Genomic DNA, 20,023 nt, shown 5'->3' with positions numbered 1-20,023 from the left:
TTCCCAGAGGAAATGGTGTTAAGGGAACAATGTGCAGGAACTGTGGGGAGCAGTTTTTCTGTCACGGACATACTGATATACTGGTTTGTTCAATTACACATTCATTAAATACGATTTTGTATTTTTTTTTTTTTAAATTACATCTCCTTATGCAAGACACTTACAGAATGTAGGATTTCATAATTTGCTTGACACAATCTCCTGACATTTAATTAGTTTTGAGAGCACCTAGAGTAATACTTTTGATTGGTGTGTGCGAGTGTGTGTGTGTGTGTGTTTGTGTGTGTGTGTGTGAGAGAGAGAGAGAGAGAGAGAGACACAGCGAGAGAGATTTTGTCAGCGGATGTTTTCAGGACAGGGGAAGTTTTTCCTCATCTCTCCGATGAGGACACCGGAATTCCCCAGGACCAAATAGCCTTCTCGTAATTCATTGTTATTTTTACGCTGAGGTAATGTTATAGAAGGCCTATTAATATAAAACAATACGAGTTTTAGCGCTACGAGAAACCTCCCCACCGTGATACTACACCATTAACTAAGCCTATCAACATGTATATCTTGTGTTGTAAGTCTAAGTATTGTGTTGCTGCAATTTTCTGTCATAATGAAACACCTGCAGTGGTGAAATGAATCTGGTACGTCCTCTAGTGGTATAATATGATGAGTGGGGGGAAATATGTGCACTGCACAAGTCTTACTAGTGGGGATATTAAATGTACAAAAAGTGAGTGAGATATGTGAATAATCAGCATGACTTTATCAAATATACAAAAACATGGAGAAAAAAAATATGAAATGATTATTGTTTTTAGAATATTATTGTATGTGAATAATTTTTTTTTTTTCAGAATTGGTTTAATTCCACAATGGTATTTTTTTTCTGTTGAAAGGTTATTTTTAATAGTTAGTAGTATTATACTAATATTAGTAATAATATATTCAGGGCGGCAGTGAACAAAATTATTGATTAATCTACCAATAACTTACTTGATTGATAGTTTGATCTATAAAATGTGAGAAATATTTGAAAAATACACAAATTTACATCACAATTTCCCAGTGTCCAAGCTGATCAGATCACACTTTTTTTTTTGTCTGACCAGCAGTCCAAACTCGCCATTCCTCAGATAATGCATCGAGCCCAGTAAGCCTTCATTTCACCTCTCATTTTATGAAGGCTAGCACGGCCCTAGATAAATATTGCTGTAACTTCACGGTTGATATTAAAGCAGATAAACGGATACATAAGAGTACACTTGGACCTATGTGGGGATGTTTTTACGGCAGAACAATACTATCTAGTGTATTTGAACTATATCTATATTATTAATTTACCCCATAATAAACACCTGACTGCATGCATTTATGTGCGCCTGTGTTTTTGTTGTTGAACTCCACCTCCCACAATCCTCGGTACCGAGTAGGAAGTTGACGTGTTTTCGCTACGTGTCAGGAAGTTGTCTGTAGTCAACATGGCGGCGCAGCAGGGTGATGTTGATGAACTCTTCGATGTGAAAAACGCTTATTACATTGGCAGTTATCAACAATGCATAAACGAGGCTCAGAAGGTGAAGGTAGGTAACGTATGTGAGCAGCTGAATGTTTTGAAATGTATTATTTTCTCCATTCTGTGCCTCTCTGGCTCACAGCAGCCGACACTGCGTTAGCGAGCAATAATGCTAAATATTTTAGCCAATACTTCTCTCGCTGGATTAAACTCAGTATTTAACTGGAGCTTGTGTTTTTGTCTTTGAAGCCTTCGTCACCAGAGAAGGAGACTGAAAGGGACATTTTTCTGTACAGAGCATACATTGCCCAGGTAAGCCTCAATGCGATTTTCTCAAGTAGAAATCCCATGTATCACTCTGAACTCAGTTTCTTGTCATTAGCTGAGAGGTATTGTATAATTTTCAAAGTAACAGATTAAAAAAAAACAAAACATGCCCACCCTGACCTGCTGTGTTTTGTGTTTTATTGCAGAGGAAGTATGCGGTTGTCCTGGATGACATTAAAGCCAGTTCTCCACCTGAGCTTCAAGCTGTCAGGATGTTTGCCGAGTATCTTTCCAGTGAAAGCAAAAGGTAAGAGCTTGCATTTGACGTTTAGTTCAATATGGAGTTGAAAGATATGGCTAAAACATATGCACCGTGTCAGTATGCTGTACATAAAGGAAAACTCAACACATCCACTCATATTTTTAGCAGAGGAACATTCTAGTCAGTAGGTAATACACACAGTCAGATATGCAATCACACTTTAATGCAGTTTTTGTTGTGTTTTTGGAGCAGAGACTTGGACATTCATATTGAATGTGGGAGTCTCAAGTATCCATGGGAACCTAATTCTCCAAACAGTACTGGTGAAAACCATGTCTTTAATGATGTGATACATTGCTGCAGTAGTTTTTCCTACCCACGTTTTGCTGTTCTTGGCATACAGCTAATTTGATGGAATAGCACAGCAAGGTGTCTACATGGGACTTTGAATTGTGGTGATTGTCACAGTTTCATGCAAAAGAGGCTGTCTGAGATTAATAAAATACTTAAACTGTGCTTCCGACTTTGGTGGTTATCTTCTTCGGTGTGCAAAAGGGATTAGTTTGTCTCCAAACTATCTCCCATGTCACAGATTTTTTTTTTTTTTTTGTGATGGAAGGTTATCAAAATTGCATTGCGATTACTATTCTTGAGTATGCTCACCAAAATTATAGAATATACTTTAAATGGTCAATATATCACCCAGCACTAGCCTTTACAAGTCTAAATGCAATTTTGTTTAGAGATTACCAAACAACCTGTTTAGCTGATTGTCTCATCTTCTGCTTGAGTGTCTGAGTGTGAGGCAAGGATTTTCTCGAGTTTAAAGTCCTTATAGTCTTGATCTTCACGGTGCTATTTTTTGTGCAGGGATGCTATTGTCGCCGATCTTGACAAGAAGATGGCTAAGAGTGTGGATGCAGCCAACACCACCTTCCTCCTCATGGCTGCCTCCATCTACTACCATGAGATCAACACTGATGCTGCTCTCAGGACTCTGCACCAAGGAGAAAGCCTGGAGTGGTAAGAAAGCATCAATATTTTACTCTACAAGGCCACAGCAAATTTGTTTCATCCTTGTTCTTTGCATTTGATTATCATCAACCACCCAAGTAAACTGTAAATGAATATAAGAATTGCTAAAACGGCATCATCACTGTCAACAAGATAGGTGCATTCCAACTAAACAGATTGACATTTCCAAAAAGCATTATACATTTGGAAGCATTGCAAATTTTCTCCAGCCACGGAAAATGCACCATCTTTGTGTTTTACTGTGAAGTTTTGTGGTAAATCATAAAGAATTTTGTAAATTCTAGTTTAAGCTACCACACCTGCTCTATACCACCCTCTGATGGGTTGCTGGGTTTATGATGTTGCCTTAGTTTTGAAGACATCAGCACAATAATGAGCAAATCAACCTAATCATTTGTTTATTTTTCAGCATGGCCATGACCATTCAGGTGTTGCTGAGTCTGGATCGTGTTGATCTGGCAAGGTATGGCTAAGCACTTAAACAGTGGATGGTTTGCATTGAATTATTAGGTCAGTTTGTTATGTGAAGGCTCATGTAAAACATCCAGGGGTTTTTTGAATGTGATTAATAATTTCATGCGAAAGTGGATCTATTCTTCATTGTAAACTCTCTTAAAACCAACAGTATGTATAGTTAAGTCTGGACCTATATAATAAAAAGGGACTATTCACATACAAAAGCATATGCTTGATGTTTTAATTGTGACTGGGTTCCTCTAATAATGATGACATTTCTCTCTTCTTTTTCTCATTAACAGGAAAGAGCTGAAGAAGATGCAGGAGCAGGATGAGGATGCTACTCTGACCCAGCTGGCCACAGCCTGGGTTAATATTGCTGTGGTGAGGAGACAAGCATTCAATCATTTGTATAACATTACCAAGATTAATACTTGAGTCAAGAACAAATGCCCTATTTGTAAACCCCCTGTACATAATGGAGTGAATTGCATAATGTGCCTGGGTAAACCAAGTACATTAAATTTGTCTTCATCACATTATCAATATCCAAGTTATGTTGTGATTGACCGCAGGTTTGAAAATGTTAGCAGGCAGGGTAGTGTGTAGCAATTCTTGGTGCAGTATATAGCTATAGTAAAGTATGGCCAGTGTAAGAAGGACTGTGTTCCACTGGAACTGCTCATATTGCAAACTATAGTGATTCCAACTCTTGAGGAGCAGTGGGTACACCTGACACCATTAAACAACAAAACAAAAACAATCAAACACCCGGGGTTTCAACCTTTTCAGCAGGGTCACTGTCTAATCTTTTTGCCTACATTTTATTGCATTTTGCTTGTTATTCCAGGGTGGAGAGAAGCTGCAGGATGCCTACTACATTTTCCAGGAGATGTCAGACAAGTACTCATCTACACTGCTGCTTCTCAACGGGCAGGCGGCCTGTTACATGGCTCAGAATAAATGGGAGGAGGCTGAGGGAGTGCTACAGGAGGCACTTGACAAGGTTAGATGACAGTTGAGTTTTTGTTTTTGTCTCTTGTTTTGTCTCTTCCTCTCATAAGCGTTAACTGACACACTGAACACACTGTGGTGTAATTACATGGACAGTTGTTTATTCAGTTAAAGCTCTTACTGGCTTGTTTCAGAAACTGGTATTACATTCATATTCATATAATTCATGATTAATTGGCTGCTAACCAGGGAAGTTGTGCCAGAGGTACTATGTGATAAAATATACAGGGTTGACCCTCATTAATAGATGCATTCAGAATTGATTTTTAGAGTAAACAAATATTAAAAGATGGGGTATTATGGAAAACAAAGTCACTTTTTCGAACCACCCTACACCCTCTCCCTACCAACTTCCACTTCATTTACGTCTTCATTTGGAGTGTCCGCCATCCCAAACCAGTTAGCAAGAAGCGGAAGTGGGTTATAAAACCCTCCAACAGCAAGTCTACATCGATGCTGACTTACTGACTATGTGCAATGCCTTTGTTGTGTTGGGCATGGAACATGTGCCATACAAATCTAAGTTCCATGCAACTATCAGTACAAATATTTATTTTCAACTGCTCTAACTAAGATAGACATTTACTATTGTCCTACAGACATTAAAAATTTACGGTCGCATTATATTTAGGATTGAATATACCCTTATCTAGTCTAGGAAGCAGTAGACGTATTCATTTGATTGTAAAGTGTTGTATTTCTACAGGGATTGTTGCAAAAGCCAAGCAGCTCAAAAATGAGTTAAAAATGAGAAGATGTTTACAAAAAAAAAGGAATGTCACCAAAGAAGCTTGGTAGTAAGTTTTATTCTCCTGCGTAGGCTTATCCCAACTGTGGTGTGAATGTAATCAGTCTGCCACCTCATTGCCCACGCTGTTACTTATGTAGCCTATTATTAGTGCTGTTTATAAGAGAGGATGTTTCAGACCGAAACCAAAAATTTTCTTCGCTTTCGTAACCATGGTTATGAAAAGTTCCCGTTTCCGCCAGAGAGAGGGAAGTTTGCCCCGAAGCTACCCATTGTATTTATACCCTGCACCTTAAGGAAGGGTGCTTCATTCAGCTGTGAGCACAACTACAAACAGAGTTGCACTCTGTGACTGATTGGGAGTGGGGACGGTCAAGTTTGAGAAAGGCCCAAGAACTGCTCTGGGAGATTTCGCTGTTAGAAATGTTATTTAAATATGATTAAACCATGAAACTTTTTTACATTTTGACAAAGCACATTTCCGACAAGCTAATCTTAACTTTCACTCAGTTTGATGTCACGACTTAAAAATAATTATACTCATTATGAAGCTTTTTGAGTGAGTTATACTAATAAGGGTAGTACTTCTATCAGCATTAGCGAATGTTTTCTGTTCGGTGGATGCTTCCCTCATCAACATTATCTGGAATTTGAAAAATACAAAAAAATCAACTGCCTCTTTTGTAACAGCAGATGGCACCAACCAGTCTTTTGTAGTCTACAATTACTTAGTTATTACACTTTATTTATAACAGAATAAGGTATGACCAGTGTGCACACTTCACAGTATATGAGTAATTGTTAAATTTTTGATGGTGGTTTCTGACTTTCATGTATTTTCGTTCTTCACACTGTTGAATATGCACTGCTCTGTGGTTGTAAATGTTGCAGCTCTCTGCAACATGTTTACTGTTAATACTAAGCCTAAAATAGCCAGACAACACTAGCTGTGAGATGGGTTTGTGAAATGGCTTGAAACTAAATCAGCTGTTTAGGTCGGTTTCAGTGAAGCTTTACCAGCTTTTCTGAGCTCCCTTTTCGGAATACCCTTTGTCTATTATCCAGATAACTTAGTAATGCTGCTTCATGAGGTAGACCCAAAGTTCACGACGCCTTGAGTTGGAGTCATACTACAGTAATAACTGGTTACATTTTTACAAAGTAATAGTTATCTATTGATATTATCTCTCACTAAACACACAGGACAAAACAGGAATGATGCCTGAGTGTATATTAATGATGTCAACACTCACGTTCTGCCTAGCTAAAGCAGACAAATGATTTTATGGTGATACATGGAATAAATAAAAAAAGAAATTATTGTGTTTGACACATACATAAAGAATTATACACTTCAGCAGCAACAGTCATAATTTTCCTCCACTTCCACTCTGATGGCATATGTTAATATTAGACTGGATCACTGCACAAAATCTACCTGCACCACCTTGTTGTCTGCCTTACTTATGTGGGAGGAAATAAAGCTACTTTCATTCAGTTATTAATCTCAGTAGGACACCTGAAACACGCTAAACAGAATGTACTGTTCTCTTTCACTGTCTCTCACTTTCTAATCATCTCTGTCTCTCTGTCTTCCCCCTTTTAGGACAGCGGCCACCCTGAGACGTTAATCAACCTTGTAGTGCTGACTCAGCACCTGGGCAAAGCTCCAGAGGTGAGACTTTGGACCCAAAGCTGTTAATGAGGGCACTGCTTTTAACAGCCGTCAGTTTCGCAGTTTCCTATAGACAAACAAGTCTTGTAAAATCTTTGCCCGATAATATTGCTACGCATATGAGTGCAAGATTCAATTTCTCACTAATTTTGTGATTTGATTTGTGCTTTGATTAAACCAGGCAAATACATGCAAACAAGCTATTTTTTTGGATTCTGTTTGTTTTCTATCATAGAAAGTGTCATCTAAGCATATTTGCTGGTTTTGGGTTGTGTGTAAGTTATATACCCTCGAACTCAGAGTTCATGAGATAAAGACTCAATTATCTTCCTTACATTTGATGGACTTGATAGTAATGCACTATAATGCTGACCATTGAATCAAAGCCATCATTCAAAAGTTCAGAGTTCAAATATTGTTAATTGTCTTAGCTGCTTCTGCTCTCTGTGAATGGAATAGCATTGGCTCTCTCTCTCTCCACTTGCTCTCATAATTATGCAAATCAAGTCCAAAAATATCACAAAAAACTAAGTTATTTGAACAGTTTTCATCAATATTTGAAGTAAATCATGGACTTGGCCAGTGTTTGACACAGGAAAGTTGTCGTTATTGTGGTTTGATCATGTTTGTTTTACAGTGGCCTGCCAACAGACACAAAGTAAAACATCAACTTTTTTTCCAAACAAGCCTGACTCACTTAAAACTACTGAGAAGAGCACAGACAACACAAAAAACAAAACAAACAAAACTGTTGTTTCATCAGAAAAGTGTGTTTTAAGGTCCTGGAAAACAAGTTCTATTGTTGATTGTTGACTGTGTTTAGGAGGCTTTTTTGGCTCATTTGCTGTTGTCACTTTATAACTTTTATGTGATCTGTTTACTTCTGTCCTCAGGTAACCAATCGGTACCTGTCTCAGCTGAAAGATGCACACAGAGCCCACCCATGCCTGAAGGACTATTTAGCCAAGGTAACTTGCTTGTGTTGTGATGTGTTATTCAATGCTCTTCGTCATGCTGAAATTGCGGTAGACTTTCCTATTTGCCATTTTTTTTTACCATCCATTAATGACTGTGGTGCAGCTGTACTGCTGTGCTGTGCTTTTGAACTTTTGAAAGAGTATATTGGTTATCAAAAAAAACATCAACACAACTTATCCCAAGTCAAAACATACACGTGGAGAAAATCGAGGATGCCTCTGACCTGTGGCCAGGGCTATTTGGGTTCACAAGATCAACTCACAGTTGTTGACAAGCCTTCATAACCTTTACTGTGCTATAATTTTACTACCTGGCTTTGTTGTTTTGATGGTCGGGCAGCAGATGACCTTGGAGCAAAGCCAATGAGAGCATTTAACTCTGAATTTTTAGCCTTTGTCAGACATTGTGTAAAAATTATTCAAGTGTGCAGATGCACAGCTGTTCCTATGGTCAAATGTTTTTCCTGGTGTTCAGCTGTGTGCTCTGCTCTTTGTTTTTCTGCAGGAGAATGAGTTTGACAGACAAGCGTTGCAGTACGCTCCCACTGCTACAGTATAAGACATCTGCTTTTGCTGAGATGCCTCAACAATGGACTTAAGTTGCAACACTCTGTCTCTCTCACACACACACCTGTATTTCTTTGATATTTTTACTTGTAAGAAAAAATGTGCTTAAAGGAAACTTTGGCCGTATTATTTAAACCAGACCAGAGGTCATCATTTTCCTTGGGGATAGATGAAACATGTCTGCCTTGGTATCCATTCTTTATAAATTTGCATTTCTCTCACGGAAATCAACACAGCTGTTTAATGTAAGCATTCCTTTGAAATGATAATAAATGTTTAATTAATGTGATGTGTTTGAATTGTGGTTTTGTGAACAAACAGAAGGGCTGTACATGCAGACATGTGCATGAACTTAAGTCATGGCTGGATTTCCAACTGGGCAAAGCGGACAACTGCCCAGGGGCCCCATATCAGCAGGTACCCCCAAAAGCTTCAGGTTTACTCCATATAACTTTGGTCTACATAATTTGATTATTCTCAAATTTTTACCACTGAAGTAGAATATCCTTGCGGGTTGCTCTTCCTTCCTCCATCTCCTGGTGTGGGTCTTGAAGAGGGACTCTTTCAAAATCTAGTTTTATTTTCGTTTCTATTGAGCTCATTTGTTATAATTGTTTTTATCAAATTTCTTCATTTTTTTCCGCTTGTCAAGTAATTAACACAGAAAACCCACAGTAAGGAAATAATTGCTGATTGCAGCCTTACAGGTCTCCTATGATGGCATTGGAGACCTGTAAGGCTCCAATCAGCAATTATTTCCATCATCGATAAGTGTAACAGCTACTTGCTTTAGTAATCGATTGACTGTTCAGTGTATAAAACATCAGAAAATATCATTTTCCCCTGAAGCCCAAGTGAAAATAGTCAAATTGCTTTTTTTTTGTCTGACCAACAGTCAAAAAGCTAAGATAATGAGTTTACTACCATATAAACCTATGAAACTAGCAAATATTCACATTTAAAAAGCTGGTACAAGTGATTGTTTTATATGCGGCATTTTTGCTTAAAAATGGCTTAAACAATTATCAGAATTGTTACCAACTCATTCTCTGTCAATCGACTAATTGATTAATCGCCAAATCATGTATGCTCCAGAGTACTGGTTGGTGTCTGGGGAAATAATCTAACTGCCATGTATAAGTGGGGTTAAACAGCAAATTTTCGCCCCAGGGCCCCTCGAAGGGTAAATCCGGTCATGAATTTAAGCCCAATAAATACAGTGTTGAAAATGAAAAGGGGCCGTTTTTAGTGCTCTTTGACACATTCGTATGATGTTGTGTGTAGTGTCGTATCTTGTGTTCCGTATTTGTCTGCACTGTGTCTTTAAGCCATCCTTTATAATCCTCAGCGGTTCAGCAGGGGGTTCAAAAAATAAGATAGCGGTCCTAATTACGCCACGCCCCCTCGGCTTTCTTTTTTTTTCTTCTTCTTCTTTTTTTTTTTTTTTTTCTCATAAACGCTGTCCCAGTTTCAACGAACCAGTTGATCCCAAATTGAACGCGGAGCGCGGCTTGTCAAAACTTACCCGTGGACACCTTGACCGGCGAGGGGCAGCGGCAGAGGAGAGAAAGAAGAAGGAGAAGAAGAAGAAGGAGAAGGAGGAGGAGGAGGAGGAGGAAGAGGAGAAGAAGCGACGGAGAAACGACTGCTTCTTCACAGGATAATATTCTTCTTATTTATCCATTAAATTTCGCTGGAATAACTTGTCTCGGCAAGAATCTGACGCTCCAACTCACGAAGCGGCACGGAACCGTTACATAAAGCGAGTAACGGAGACAGAGATGAGACCGTACGTTGCAGCATAGCGGCACAATAACCTCATGTGCTGGGTGGGCTTGGCGCTGGAAAGGCGACAGAAACCCTCAGAGCTCCAGCTGAATCCGCAGATGTGTGCGTGCTCCATCACGCTTTGGGTTAATTTATTCAAGTAGCCAGCTAGCTTGGGGAGCTACTGCCGATGCTGGTCAATTCACTGTTGTGTGCGTTTGATTTAACTTAGCTAGGCGGCTAACCAGGACGCGCTGCTGCCGCTGACGAGCCCGTGTGCGTAGCGGAACGATGATCAGAGGAAACCCCCCAACAGACAGGCGCTAATGGCTCAGATTAATGGTCAAAATCCTATTTAGTAAGTGGTTTGTATGATTATCAAATCCGGCCGTACAGCTGCTGTGTCTGGTCAGACATTGTGGGCCCTGCTGTCCTTCATAAAACCTATCCTTAACGGGAAGAATGGGCCCATGTCTTAATTTGGAAAACAAAGAAGAAGAGAGTAAGCTGGTTAGATAAGCTTGTTTTAGCGTTTGTTTTTAGGTGAGCTAGCAAGCTGGTTGACGGATTAGTAACACCGTCTGGACTGCACTGCTCCCCGAGCTCGCTCTGTCCCTCAATTGGAGTCATTTTCTCGCCCGGTTTCCACGTTTTTGTTGTTGATTCTGCTTCGCACCACAATGAGCAGTCATAACGGGGTCGCCGGGCCGGTGGAAGTGGATCCCATGCCGGGATACTTGGATCTTATCACCAGAGCCTCGTCGGTCATGCTGGGCGCATGGAGAGACTGTAGCACTTGCGGTCTGGAGCTCTCCAAACGGACTCTCCTGGATAACGCTTACATTACCTGGACCGAAATCGCCCTGTTCTTTTTTTGCGCCTTTTTGTGGACGCAGGTCAGGCGGGGACTGACAGAAAGTCTGTTTAAGGTGGGTGCCACACAACCACAACACATCCTGATCCCCTTGTTCCCCATGGGTAATTTATTTACATCCTTAATTAATGGGCTTAGTGGCTAATTTCTCCAATTAGAGCCCCAGCCCTGCAGAAGTGTGGCCTCTGTGCCTCCCATCTCTCGGGGGTTGTTACTGATGGCACATGCGTCCTGCATGCACACAAGTCTGTATGTGAGGCAGCGGATGCAAACCGGTGGGTGTGAGTATTGCAGATTTGAACATATATTGGATCCAGTTGTAGTTTTAAGATAGAGGAACAAGTCAGGAGGAACAGGACGCCTTCACCCCTGCTCAGACAGCTTAACCACAACCATAGTGTCGGAAAATATTAACCTGACCCACAGTCTACCAAAAAACACAGTTTCCCACTGGTTCTCATTTGGTCTTGTTAGTCATTCAAGATGGTTCAGGTAGGGGAAGGAAGTGTACACACGAAACCCAGTCAGCCCTTGCCAATATATATGGCAGCTGCCATAAGGTTCGAGGCAGATACAGTCGACATGTACTGTGTGTCTGTGGAGGGGGCTGGCAAAGGGTGACAGGGGACTCCTAGGGGGAGAAATCATTTCATACTAGACAGTAAACACCCTTATCTATACTTGTGTTGGGCAAACATTTGAACTGATAAGGTGTGACAAATAAAAACATTTGAATTTTAAGACTTTTATATCTATACACACTTTTGATATGGGTATTTTAATAGAATAGTCTGTAGTGCATTTAATTGAACTGCAAGCTTAATTCCCACTTACAGACAGCTATGGGCGTTTTTGTTGCTGTATGTTCTAAAAGAAGTGTGTGTTTAATAGTTTAGAGATGATATATAATAATCACAGCCAGTTAAGTCCCATTAAGCTTTTGTCATGTTGAATCTTACCAATGTCTCAAAGCCCATTTCTTACATATAAAAATTGTCAAACAGTTCACTTTGAACTTTTCAGCAGTATTTATTTTCTGTATCTTTGTTGTTTTTTTTTTAAATAAATGATATATGTTCACTGAGTACAGTCCAAACATACCCATACCTTTCTATATTCTTTTCCATGTTATCAGTTTTTAAGTCAATTTAATATTGAAGCTTTTAGATTTCTGTTAGTGCTTTTTAGAACATGGCAGAAAAGTCATTAATTGCAATTATGTCAAATAGCAAAGTCCTCCCCTCCCTTCTGTTTCCCTTCCTTTCAGACTCTCTTACACAATATGGATAAAATCCACTGTAATTAATTTTATATCCCAACATCAATATATATATATATATATATATATATATATATATATATATATATATATATATATATATATATTGTAAAACAAAATTTTTTGTGGGAAAATCGATGGAGAAACTTTTTGGGCAAGTAAATTAAATACCTGAGAAATAAGTGTTTCTTCACATTTATACAAAAATAATATAAAAGTAAAATATTGCCATCAATCAGTCTTGAGCACTGATTTGCAGCATTTCCCAGAATGGCCTCATGTACCCAGATATATTATGGCAGGGGATGGCTACCTTGGTTAAAATAGTCTGGAAAATCTGTTACCATTTTTAACGGTAAACAAATGTATTGCATCACACAGTATCAATATCATATTGGCTAATGCTTTCCAAATATGAACTATTGCATCTACATTATTTTACTAGCTTAATTTTCAGAAATTAGACCATCCGACTCTGTAAAACTTTAGGCACATGCTGTTACCAAAAGAGTAAAAGAAAATAATGACATTCTTTAAGTTACTAAGGACCTAAAGAGTGCATTTACAAACCTGAAGTGTCTCTAAAATCAGCATCACTATATTGTTTCTAACCACAATATGTCTCTGAGGCCAGATGCTCAGGCTATGCTCTGACAGATTGGTCTTATGCCCAGGTCTCCTATATTCCCTTCACCCATCCAACTCCTGAGTACCTCCACCCTGTTGGTGTTTGCTAGGGAGGAGCCCTCTCTCCACAGATGGCCTGGATGTGGCCTCCAGCTCGTTATTCTGCCACCATTGTGGGTGGGGGTGGAGTGTCTACACGTAGTAGATGCTACAATGATGATGCCATAGCAGCATAGCTCAGGGTAGCTCAGGGACCCATGTGTGATGCCAGATGTGGCCCCGAGAATGTAAAGAATGAGGCCCGTATTCCCTTATTCATTATGTTTGTGTGTGTGACTCACTGGCTCCTATGGAACAGTATGGGATGGACCTCGATGGATGCTTGAGTACTACAAGTTCTGTGAAGGATGATGTGATTTTGTTTAATGTAGGTGAATTAAGAATCAGTCAATGTGCCCTTGGTTATTTGGTGCATTTGTAATTCCACCTTACGGTGCTTACATTAGGGATGAAGAGGATGGGTTCAGTGTTAGGTCAGCTGTGCTGAGCTAATGCAATACGAGTATTGCTGTTATACATCACAAAAGCTGAGGTGGGTTGTCAGAAGAGTACAACCACAGTATTTGAGCTCTTATCTTAGCACAGTGTATGCCAGTGAATTCAAAACAATAGGATGTTTTCTCACTTGTTAAGTTGAATGTTGAGTAAACCACAATGCATTTAATATCTTGTCAGGAATGATTGAATATGTGGTTTTCACAGTGTTGAGGTAAACAATAGCTATGGGCTCTGATTTACAGTAAAGTGGCAATCAGAACAATAAATGACAACAAAGATAATCATGAGTACACATAATTAGGTTCAGAGCTCATGAGACCTTATAGTCGTTAAATGTTATCTTAGACATCAGTGGACAAAGCACTGTGTAATCTTACCGTGTTATTTTTTGAAAACTGACTATGTGATCTGAAATGTGAGAAATGAATGTTTGTTCCTCTGAAATGCTATGAAAACGCTGTTTAAGGCCTTCAAAGAACAGTGCACTATAGAAATTATTTATTCATCAGTAGGGTTGTCAGTTAAAGAGATTGATATTTGATTGTCAGGTCATGGTAAACTTTGGCTCTTTACAAATGTCTCTTGTCTAAAATCAGTCTCTTCTTAGAGAAGTTGCTTGTGCAGTTTTAAAATTCATCTGCCACAAGAGCTGATGGATAAAAATAATTAGTTTCCTGTTTTGTTACTTACAGGACTCCCAGTCATGTGTGAAGAATGAAAGTTGACCCACTTAAAATCTTCACTTCCTCTGGTCTTCATTTTCCACTGTATAGATCCAAATTGTGGAAGCAGTCCAAGTGATACCTTCTTTTGTGACTGTGTTATATGTTTGAGTTACTGTACCCGGTTCTGGTAGATTGTCTCTGCTCGACCTTCTGCAAGGGATACTCATTCTTCTTTATTTTGGGAGATTTATATTTACAAAAATACAATTGACAAATCCAATATCTAAAGCTATCAAGCACACTGTGGGACATACAGTGAAGATGTTGAATAGACACTTACCGTTGTGGTGATTTAACTTGCTCCTAGAATTAGGAAATGAGGTCAAGATTGCAAACCTGGAGGTTGGATCAGTCATCTGTTGTTCTGAATTGGACTGTTCTGTATGTTTCAACCTTTCTGTATTTATGTTACCCAAAGAAGGGAAACCAGGTTCCCAATGGCACCATCATTTCACGTGTCAGTGAGCATTCTGTAGGGTGAGGTAAGGCAAGTGTGTTGGGGGTGGGGATGACCCCTATGTGCAGTCCTGTGTGGTCGGGTGAGTGGTTTTTATCATGCTCCACATTCAGTTAGATGCTTGAGTGCATGAATCACAGTAACGTACTCAGGTTTAATTAAACACAAGTTGTTAGTAAGCCACTTGAGCTCAACTGTTACATAAATACATTGTGGTGCATCATAATGTCCTGACTCATCCACTGGCACTAGTGACAGTGGAAGTTCAAAATTTAAACAAAGGTGAATGTGACCTTTAAGCTAAGTGTTGAAAAGCTTACCATACATCTCAGGAAAAGGATCGAGAAATGTTGAAATTCTTCACTCTACCGTTATAAACTGTACCTAGTAGTCTTCTAAATATCATGTCACACACAGGCGAATGTGAAAGTAGCTATTTTCTCCTTCCTCATTTTCTTTTTAACGTCACTCTTCAGGAACATGCTTATCTAAGTTTGTGCAGGCCTGTGTCTATTTGCTAGTACAATTTAAATGGGTGTTAATCTGGTGGTTTGAGTGCGTGAGGTTTCAATTACATAATGGATGTTTGTGTTTGCTTACATTTTGTCAGTCAAAAGTGTGCATGTGCCACTTACTACTATAGCAGTACAGGGCCGCAGTGGATAAGAGAGTTGATTAGTATGGAGAAGACAGCGTGAAAGTATTACGGAAAAAGAGTTTAAGAAGAAGGGAGCCAAAATGATGGCACTGGAGTGCGAATAGAAAGGTGGAAAAAGAGGAGATGGAGTAATCGGAGAGGATGAATGAACAAATAAGGAAGCGGGAGCCAGAGGAAGGAAGGAACTGAAGACAGAAGTAGGCTGAGGGGTTATGTATCTCGGCCCAAGCCTGCTGACTCAGCATGCAGCAGCCAATTATTAACACAATTGCGCGCACACACCCACTAGGACATTTTTTTTTTTTTTTTTTTTTAGTAAAAGGACATATGGTCTGTCACACACACACACACACACACACACACACACACACACACACACACACACACACACACATGCAATGTCTGTCCTCTGCCAAACTTTTATATACAGCAGCATCAAGTCAAGTATTTTGAAAAAGGCAGCACCATAGCTGCTCAGTATAGACAAACAAGGGAAGCAGTGGTCAAACCCTCTCAGCAGCAGCAGTTTATAAACGCTCTCATAAATGCCTCCCATAGTCCTTCAAACACACACACACTCGCACACACTACAGTAAAGTAGTCACTCAAAGAGGAGGGCAGCAGTGTGCTTGCCAGCTCCAGCCCTGTTGCAGAGCTTATCTCCCTGCAGAGAGCTGAGCAGCACCTCAACCCCTGCTGTTGTTCTAAATGTGAAAGCAACCTGAGGTTTGACATGGTCCCAACCACAGACTGCAGATCCCCTTCCACTAAGCTCCTGCTCATTGTTGTGCATTAGAGCCGCAGACAGAAACCTGATACTGGATTTTTGGTTAAGGGGAAGTGCTGTCCATTTAGTCAAAATTGCCCACTCAGGTAAGATTGCTTGTAACTTTGACACTGATTGCAAGCAGTTGTTCTGAGGTTTGGTTATTACAAATCACATACTCCTCTCCTCTTGTGACTCAGCTATTTAATTTTTCATCACATGGCGTTTAGGTGAGCAGCACTTCGCCATCAAATGACATGTGATCTATGGCTCTGTGATTCGACTTGTCATACATCATAAATACAAAGCACTTAAAGGTTCATAAAACTGTCAGTTTCTAACACAGAGATTGGACTGCAATTAATCATAATTTGTCACTGATAGAATCGGTTACATAAGTCTCTAATAAAATCTAGCATATTTGTTTACATCTATATCAGTATCATATACTGTATACGTACAGCTTTTTTGTGTATGTTTAGATTATAACATTCCTGTTGCCATTGCCACATTATGTTCCTGACCTTGTGTGTCTGCAGAAAGTTGAATGTCTGTTGCCTTTCTACGCTGATGCTGGGCTTTGTGTACTTGTGGGTTTGGCTGCCTGCAGGGCTGTTCCAGCTTGTAATGCACTCAGCATCAAGCTGGTCAGTTCAGATTTCCCAGCGATGTAATTGGTGGTGTGCTGTTTTCCATATACCTGCCCAGGGCTGAAACCGTTAGTCTATTCAATCGATTAGTCAATCAACAGAAAAGGCAACGAATATGTTGATTGACCATTTCAGTCATTTAAGCCATTGTCTTTTGTGATTGAAAACTGTATATCTTTGGCTTTGGACTGTTGTTTGCACAAAACAAGCAATTTGATGATATCACCTTGGCTTTTAGGAAATTTTGATGGGCTTTTTTATTTTTTTATTTTAACCATTTCTTTCTGTGTTATATACCAGGAACAGTTAATTGAGAAAATAACCTGCAAATTAATTGATAATGAAAATAATTGTTAGTTGCAGCATTATACCTTCCTTTTTGAAGCATTTGGAACATTTCCGTCAATTAGTTTTTCCATTTTGTAAATTTTATACATTAGATGAACAATGTGTTGCAGCATCAGCAAATGTATTTAATTTGTCAAGATAGTAGACAGTATTTGGAATTACGTATCTAGCTAATTTTAGAAAATGTTTAACGCTGTTCCCACACGGCCCTTACCCCTCAGTTCCCTGCTAATTAACACTCACTGCGGACACATGTACACTGCTTAAGTGGATTCATCAATTTGTCAAAAGTTTTCCATTTTATCCAATCATTCTCTGGTTCTGCCCCACAAATGTGAGGATTTTCTGCTTTTTCTCTTTTTTGGTATCATTGTTAAAATCTGTCTTAGGATCTTGGACTGTTGATTGAATAAAACAAGACATTTGAAGGTGTCACCTTGGGCTCTGAGAAGTTGTGGCATGTATATTTTCTTTCACTACTGCTTGACATTTCGTAGATTAAATTAAAAAACGAATAATTGGCAGATTAATAATTAATTAATTGTGAAAATGATTATTAGTTGCACCCCAACTCTTATGTTCTTCATCAGGTTAACAGAAGAGTCTGCAGCCATCAGGTGTGTTCAGAAAACCTCCATATTTAATATATTCAGTATTAAAGATTTTGTAGAAGTCTGTCACATGCCATAATGTAGAATTATTGATCCTGGAGTTGTTGTAGTCCTGAACACACAACTGACACTAAAGGAAGAAACAGAGAATGGTTGGATACTCTTTAACATGGGGAATCATAGCCGAAGCAGCCATATCCACCACCAGCTACAAAGCAGGATCATGAATCAGCTGTGTTTGCAGACTGTGACAGTCAGACTCTGCTGGTCAGCTGGAATGTGCTGTGAGGCCTTGACTGCTACAGAGCCGCTGTGGCCGGCCTCTCAATCTTTTTCCTCTTCCTCTCCCTTTCTGTCTCACTTATTTTCCTCCAGATAGTTGCAGTGGACAGGCTATGATAAGACAAGAACAAACTGTCACAGTCGGCTTCACACTTGACAGCTGTCTCTGTTCTAACAGGGCCACTCTATAACAGTGTGTGTGTCAGAGAAAACCAAAGCTTATTTATGTCTGCAAAGATTGCACATTATATTTCATGTACTTTTGGTCCATACCTATGTGTGTGTGCCTTTGCGTGCTTGGTTTGATTTGGATGCTTCTCTATACTTTAGTTATGGGCAGGATATCAGAAGCATTCTTGGGATGCAATTAGATCAGTTTCTGTCCCGGTCTCACACCCTGTCAATCTGTCTCTTTCTCTTTCCCTCTTCCCTTTGAAAGAAACTTTTTTATCCTCATGGTCTCACAATCAGAAAGGAAGCACTTTCCTATACTAAATGTGATCAGAGTAGTTGCCTGTGGCTTTCCTCTTTGTCCTCTTTCCAAAATTCATCTCATCTCCCTTTTCTTTTTCTCCTGTATCTTTCTTTTTTAATTTTTTTTTTTTTTTTTTTTTTTTTTAACTCTTGATTTCATTGTTATTTGTCGTGTTCTGTCCTCTCATTTCTTCCTGTCTGTCTCGTCCCCACCCTGCCATGTGGTATTTGGTTTGCATAACCACATAGTGTAGCTAGTTAGCCCAGACCTGAAGGTTAAGAGTTGGACCCGTAGCGGAACTCACTGACATCAATTACAGAGGTTGTTCTAAAAAAAAAAAAAATGACTGCAACCAAGGTGTGAGTCTGAGAGACTACACACACCACTGACTCGTCACCCCTCAAAGACATGGTGTTTTGGCAAAGATTGACAAATATCTTCCAGCGGAGATGATTAACGTTTAAAACTTCAAAACTGGAACATTGTCAAAATTAAAATCCTTTGTAGATCTTTTGTTAGAGGCAGTGATCAGACACGGAATGCGGTATACAGAGACTTTAAAAGTCTGTGAAAGGCAGGTGAAATTGAATTATCTAAATTTAAGGCCATTAGATTTAAAATTTCGTAATATATTTTATAAAGTATGTATGTATATTACTCTGACAGTGATCTACATTTTTTGATAAACTGTTCAGGTCTGTAGTCGCATTGTATAACCACACCACAGAACCCAGCGCTGTAATCCATACCTGAACCAATAGCCTAACCTTAATCCACACATCCTATCACGATTTAGCTCCATTAGACTGTTAGTGTAATGAGGCCTGTCTGCAATATACTGTAGGAGCTATAATCATCAGCCTGGGCCAAGCTTCTCTAACTCGTAGAAGATTCTGGCCTGTTCGAGACACACACACATTAGCGAACGCAAATAAGACATCACCTGTAGTGTCACGTGGCCTATTAAGCAGTGTTAATAGTATTAGTGATTGTTAGGGAAGGGAATCAACAGGGATCTGTCTGTATGATACTATTTTGAGATATAAAGGTACATATGATGTACAGTACACCGTCATTTTGTAACATTGAAGTTCAGTATCACAACTTTTATGATTTTTTTTTTTTGTTACTTTTTTGATGTTTGATATGGGACTGTTTGATACTGTCAATGAGAATCAATTTCATCAGAAAGATAGAAAGGATAGGCTTTATGGGCACGTTTTGAGATTATTCTACACCACGGTGGAGTACACTGTGCTAAGACAGATACTGTGTTGCTTATCTTACAGAAATACGTGACTTTGGCATGACAAGGACAAATAACTCTAATCATTAAGAACTTGTATTCAGTGCATTCAGCTGCTGCTTCAAGTTGAATCTTTGCACATGTATCATCATACTCCACATTTGTTTTCACTTTCCATTCCATGTGTGCATT

The 20,023-nt window shown here is 39.3% G+C and overlaps 2 protein-coding genes across 2 annotated transcripts in view; both read left to right on the top strand.

Annotated features, from left to right (window-relative positions):
- The first annotated feature begins 1,388 nt into the window (after positions 1–1,388).
- On the top strand, positions 1,389–8,797 carry cope (COPI coat complex subunit epsilon). Its single transcript, XM_040127726.1, has 10 exons — positions 1,389–1,574; positions 1,757–1,819; positions 1,981–2,081; positions 2,907–3,059; positions 3,481–3,534; positions 3,830–3,911; positions 4,378–4,533; positions 6,896–6,964; positions 7,858–7,932; positions 8,447–8,797. Exons 1-10 carry the CDS (start codon positions 1,473–1,475, stop codon positions 8,498–8,500), a joined length of 909 nt encoding a protein of 302 aa, XP_039983660.1. The 5' UTR covers positions 1,389–1,472; the 3' UTR covers positions 8,501–8,797.
- Positions 8,798–8,891: 94 nt separating this feature from the next.
- Positions 8,892–20,023, top strand: part of cers1 (ceramide synthase 1) — a 31,164-nt gene continuing 20,032 nt past the window's right edge. Inside the window, exons 1-2 of the mRNA XM_040129687.1 lie at positions 8,892–8,925; positions 9,977–11,204. Of these exons, the coding sequence (XP_039985621.1) occupies positions 10,956–11,204 (249 nt within the window). The 5' untranslated portion in view covers positions 8,892–8,925; positions 9,977–10,955. The remainder of the gene's footprint in view (positions 8,926–9,976; positions 11,205–20,023) is intronic.

This window comes from Xiphias gladius, chromosome 6 (genome assembly GCF_016859285.1).
Source record: "Xiphias gladius isolate SHS-SW01 ecotype Sanya breed wild chromosome 6, ASM1685928v1, whole genome shotgun sequence".
NCBI lineage: Eukaryota > Metazoa > Chordata > Actinopteri > Istiophoriformes > Xiphiidae > Xiphias > Xiphias gladius.
Note: the sequence above shows the minus strand (reverse complement) of the source record. Positions and strands in the feature narration are given on the sequence as shown.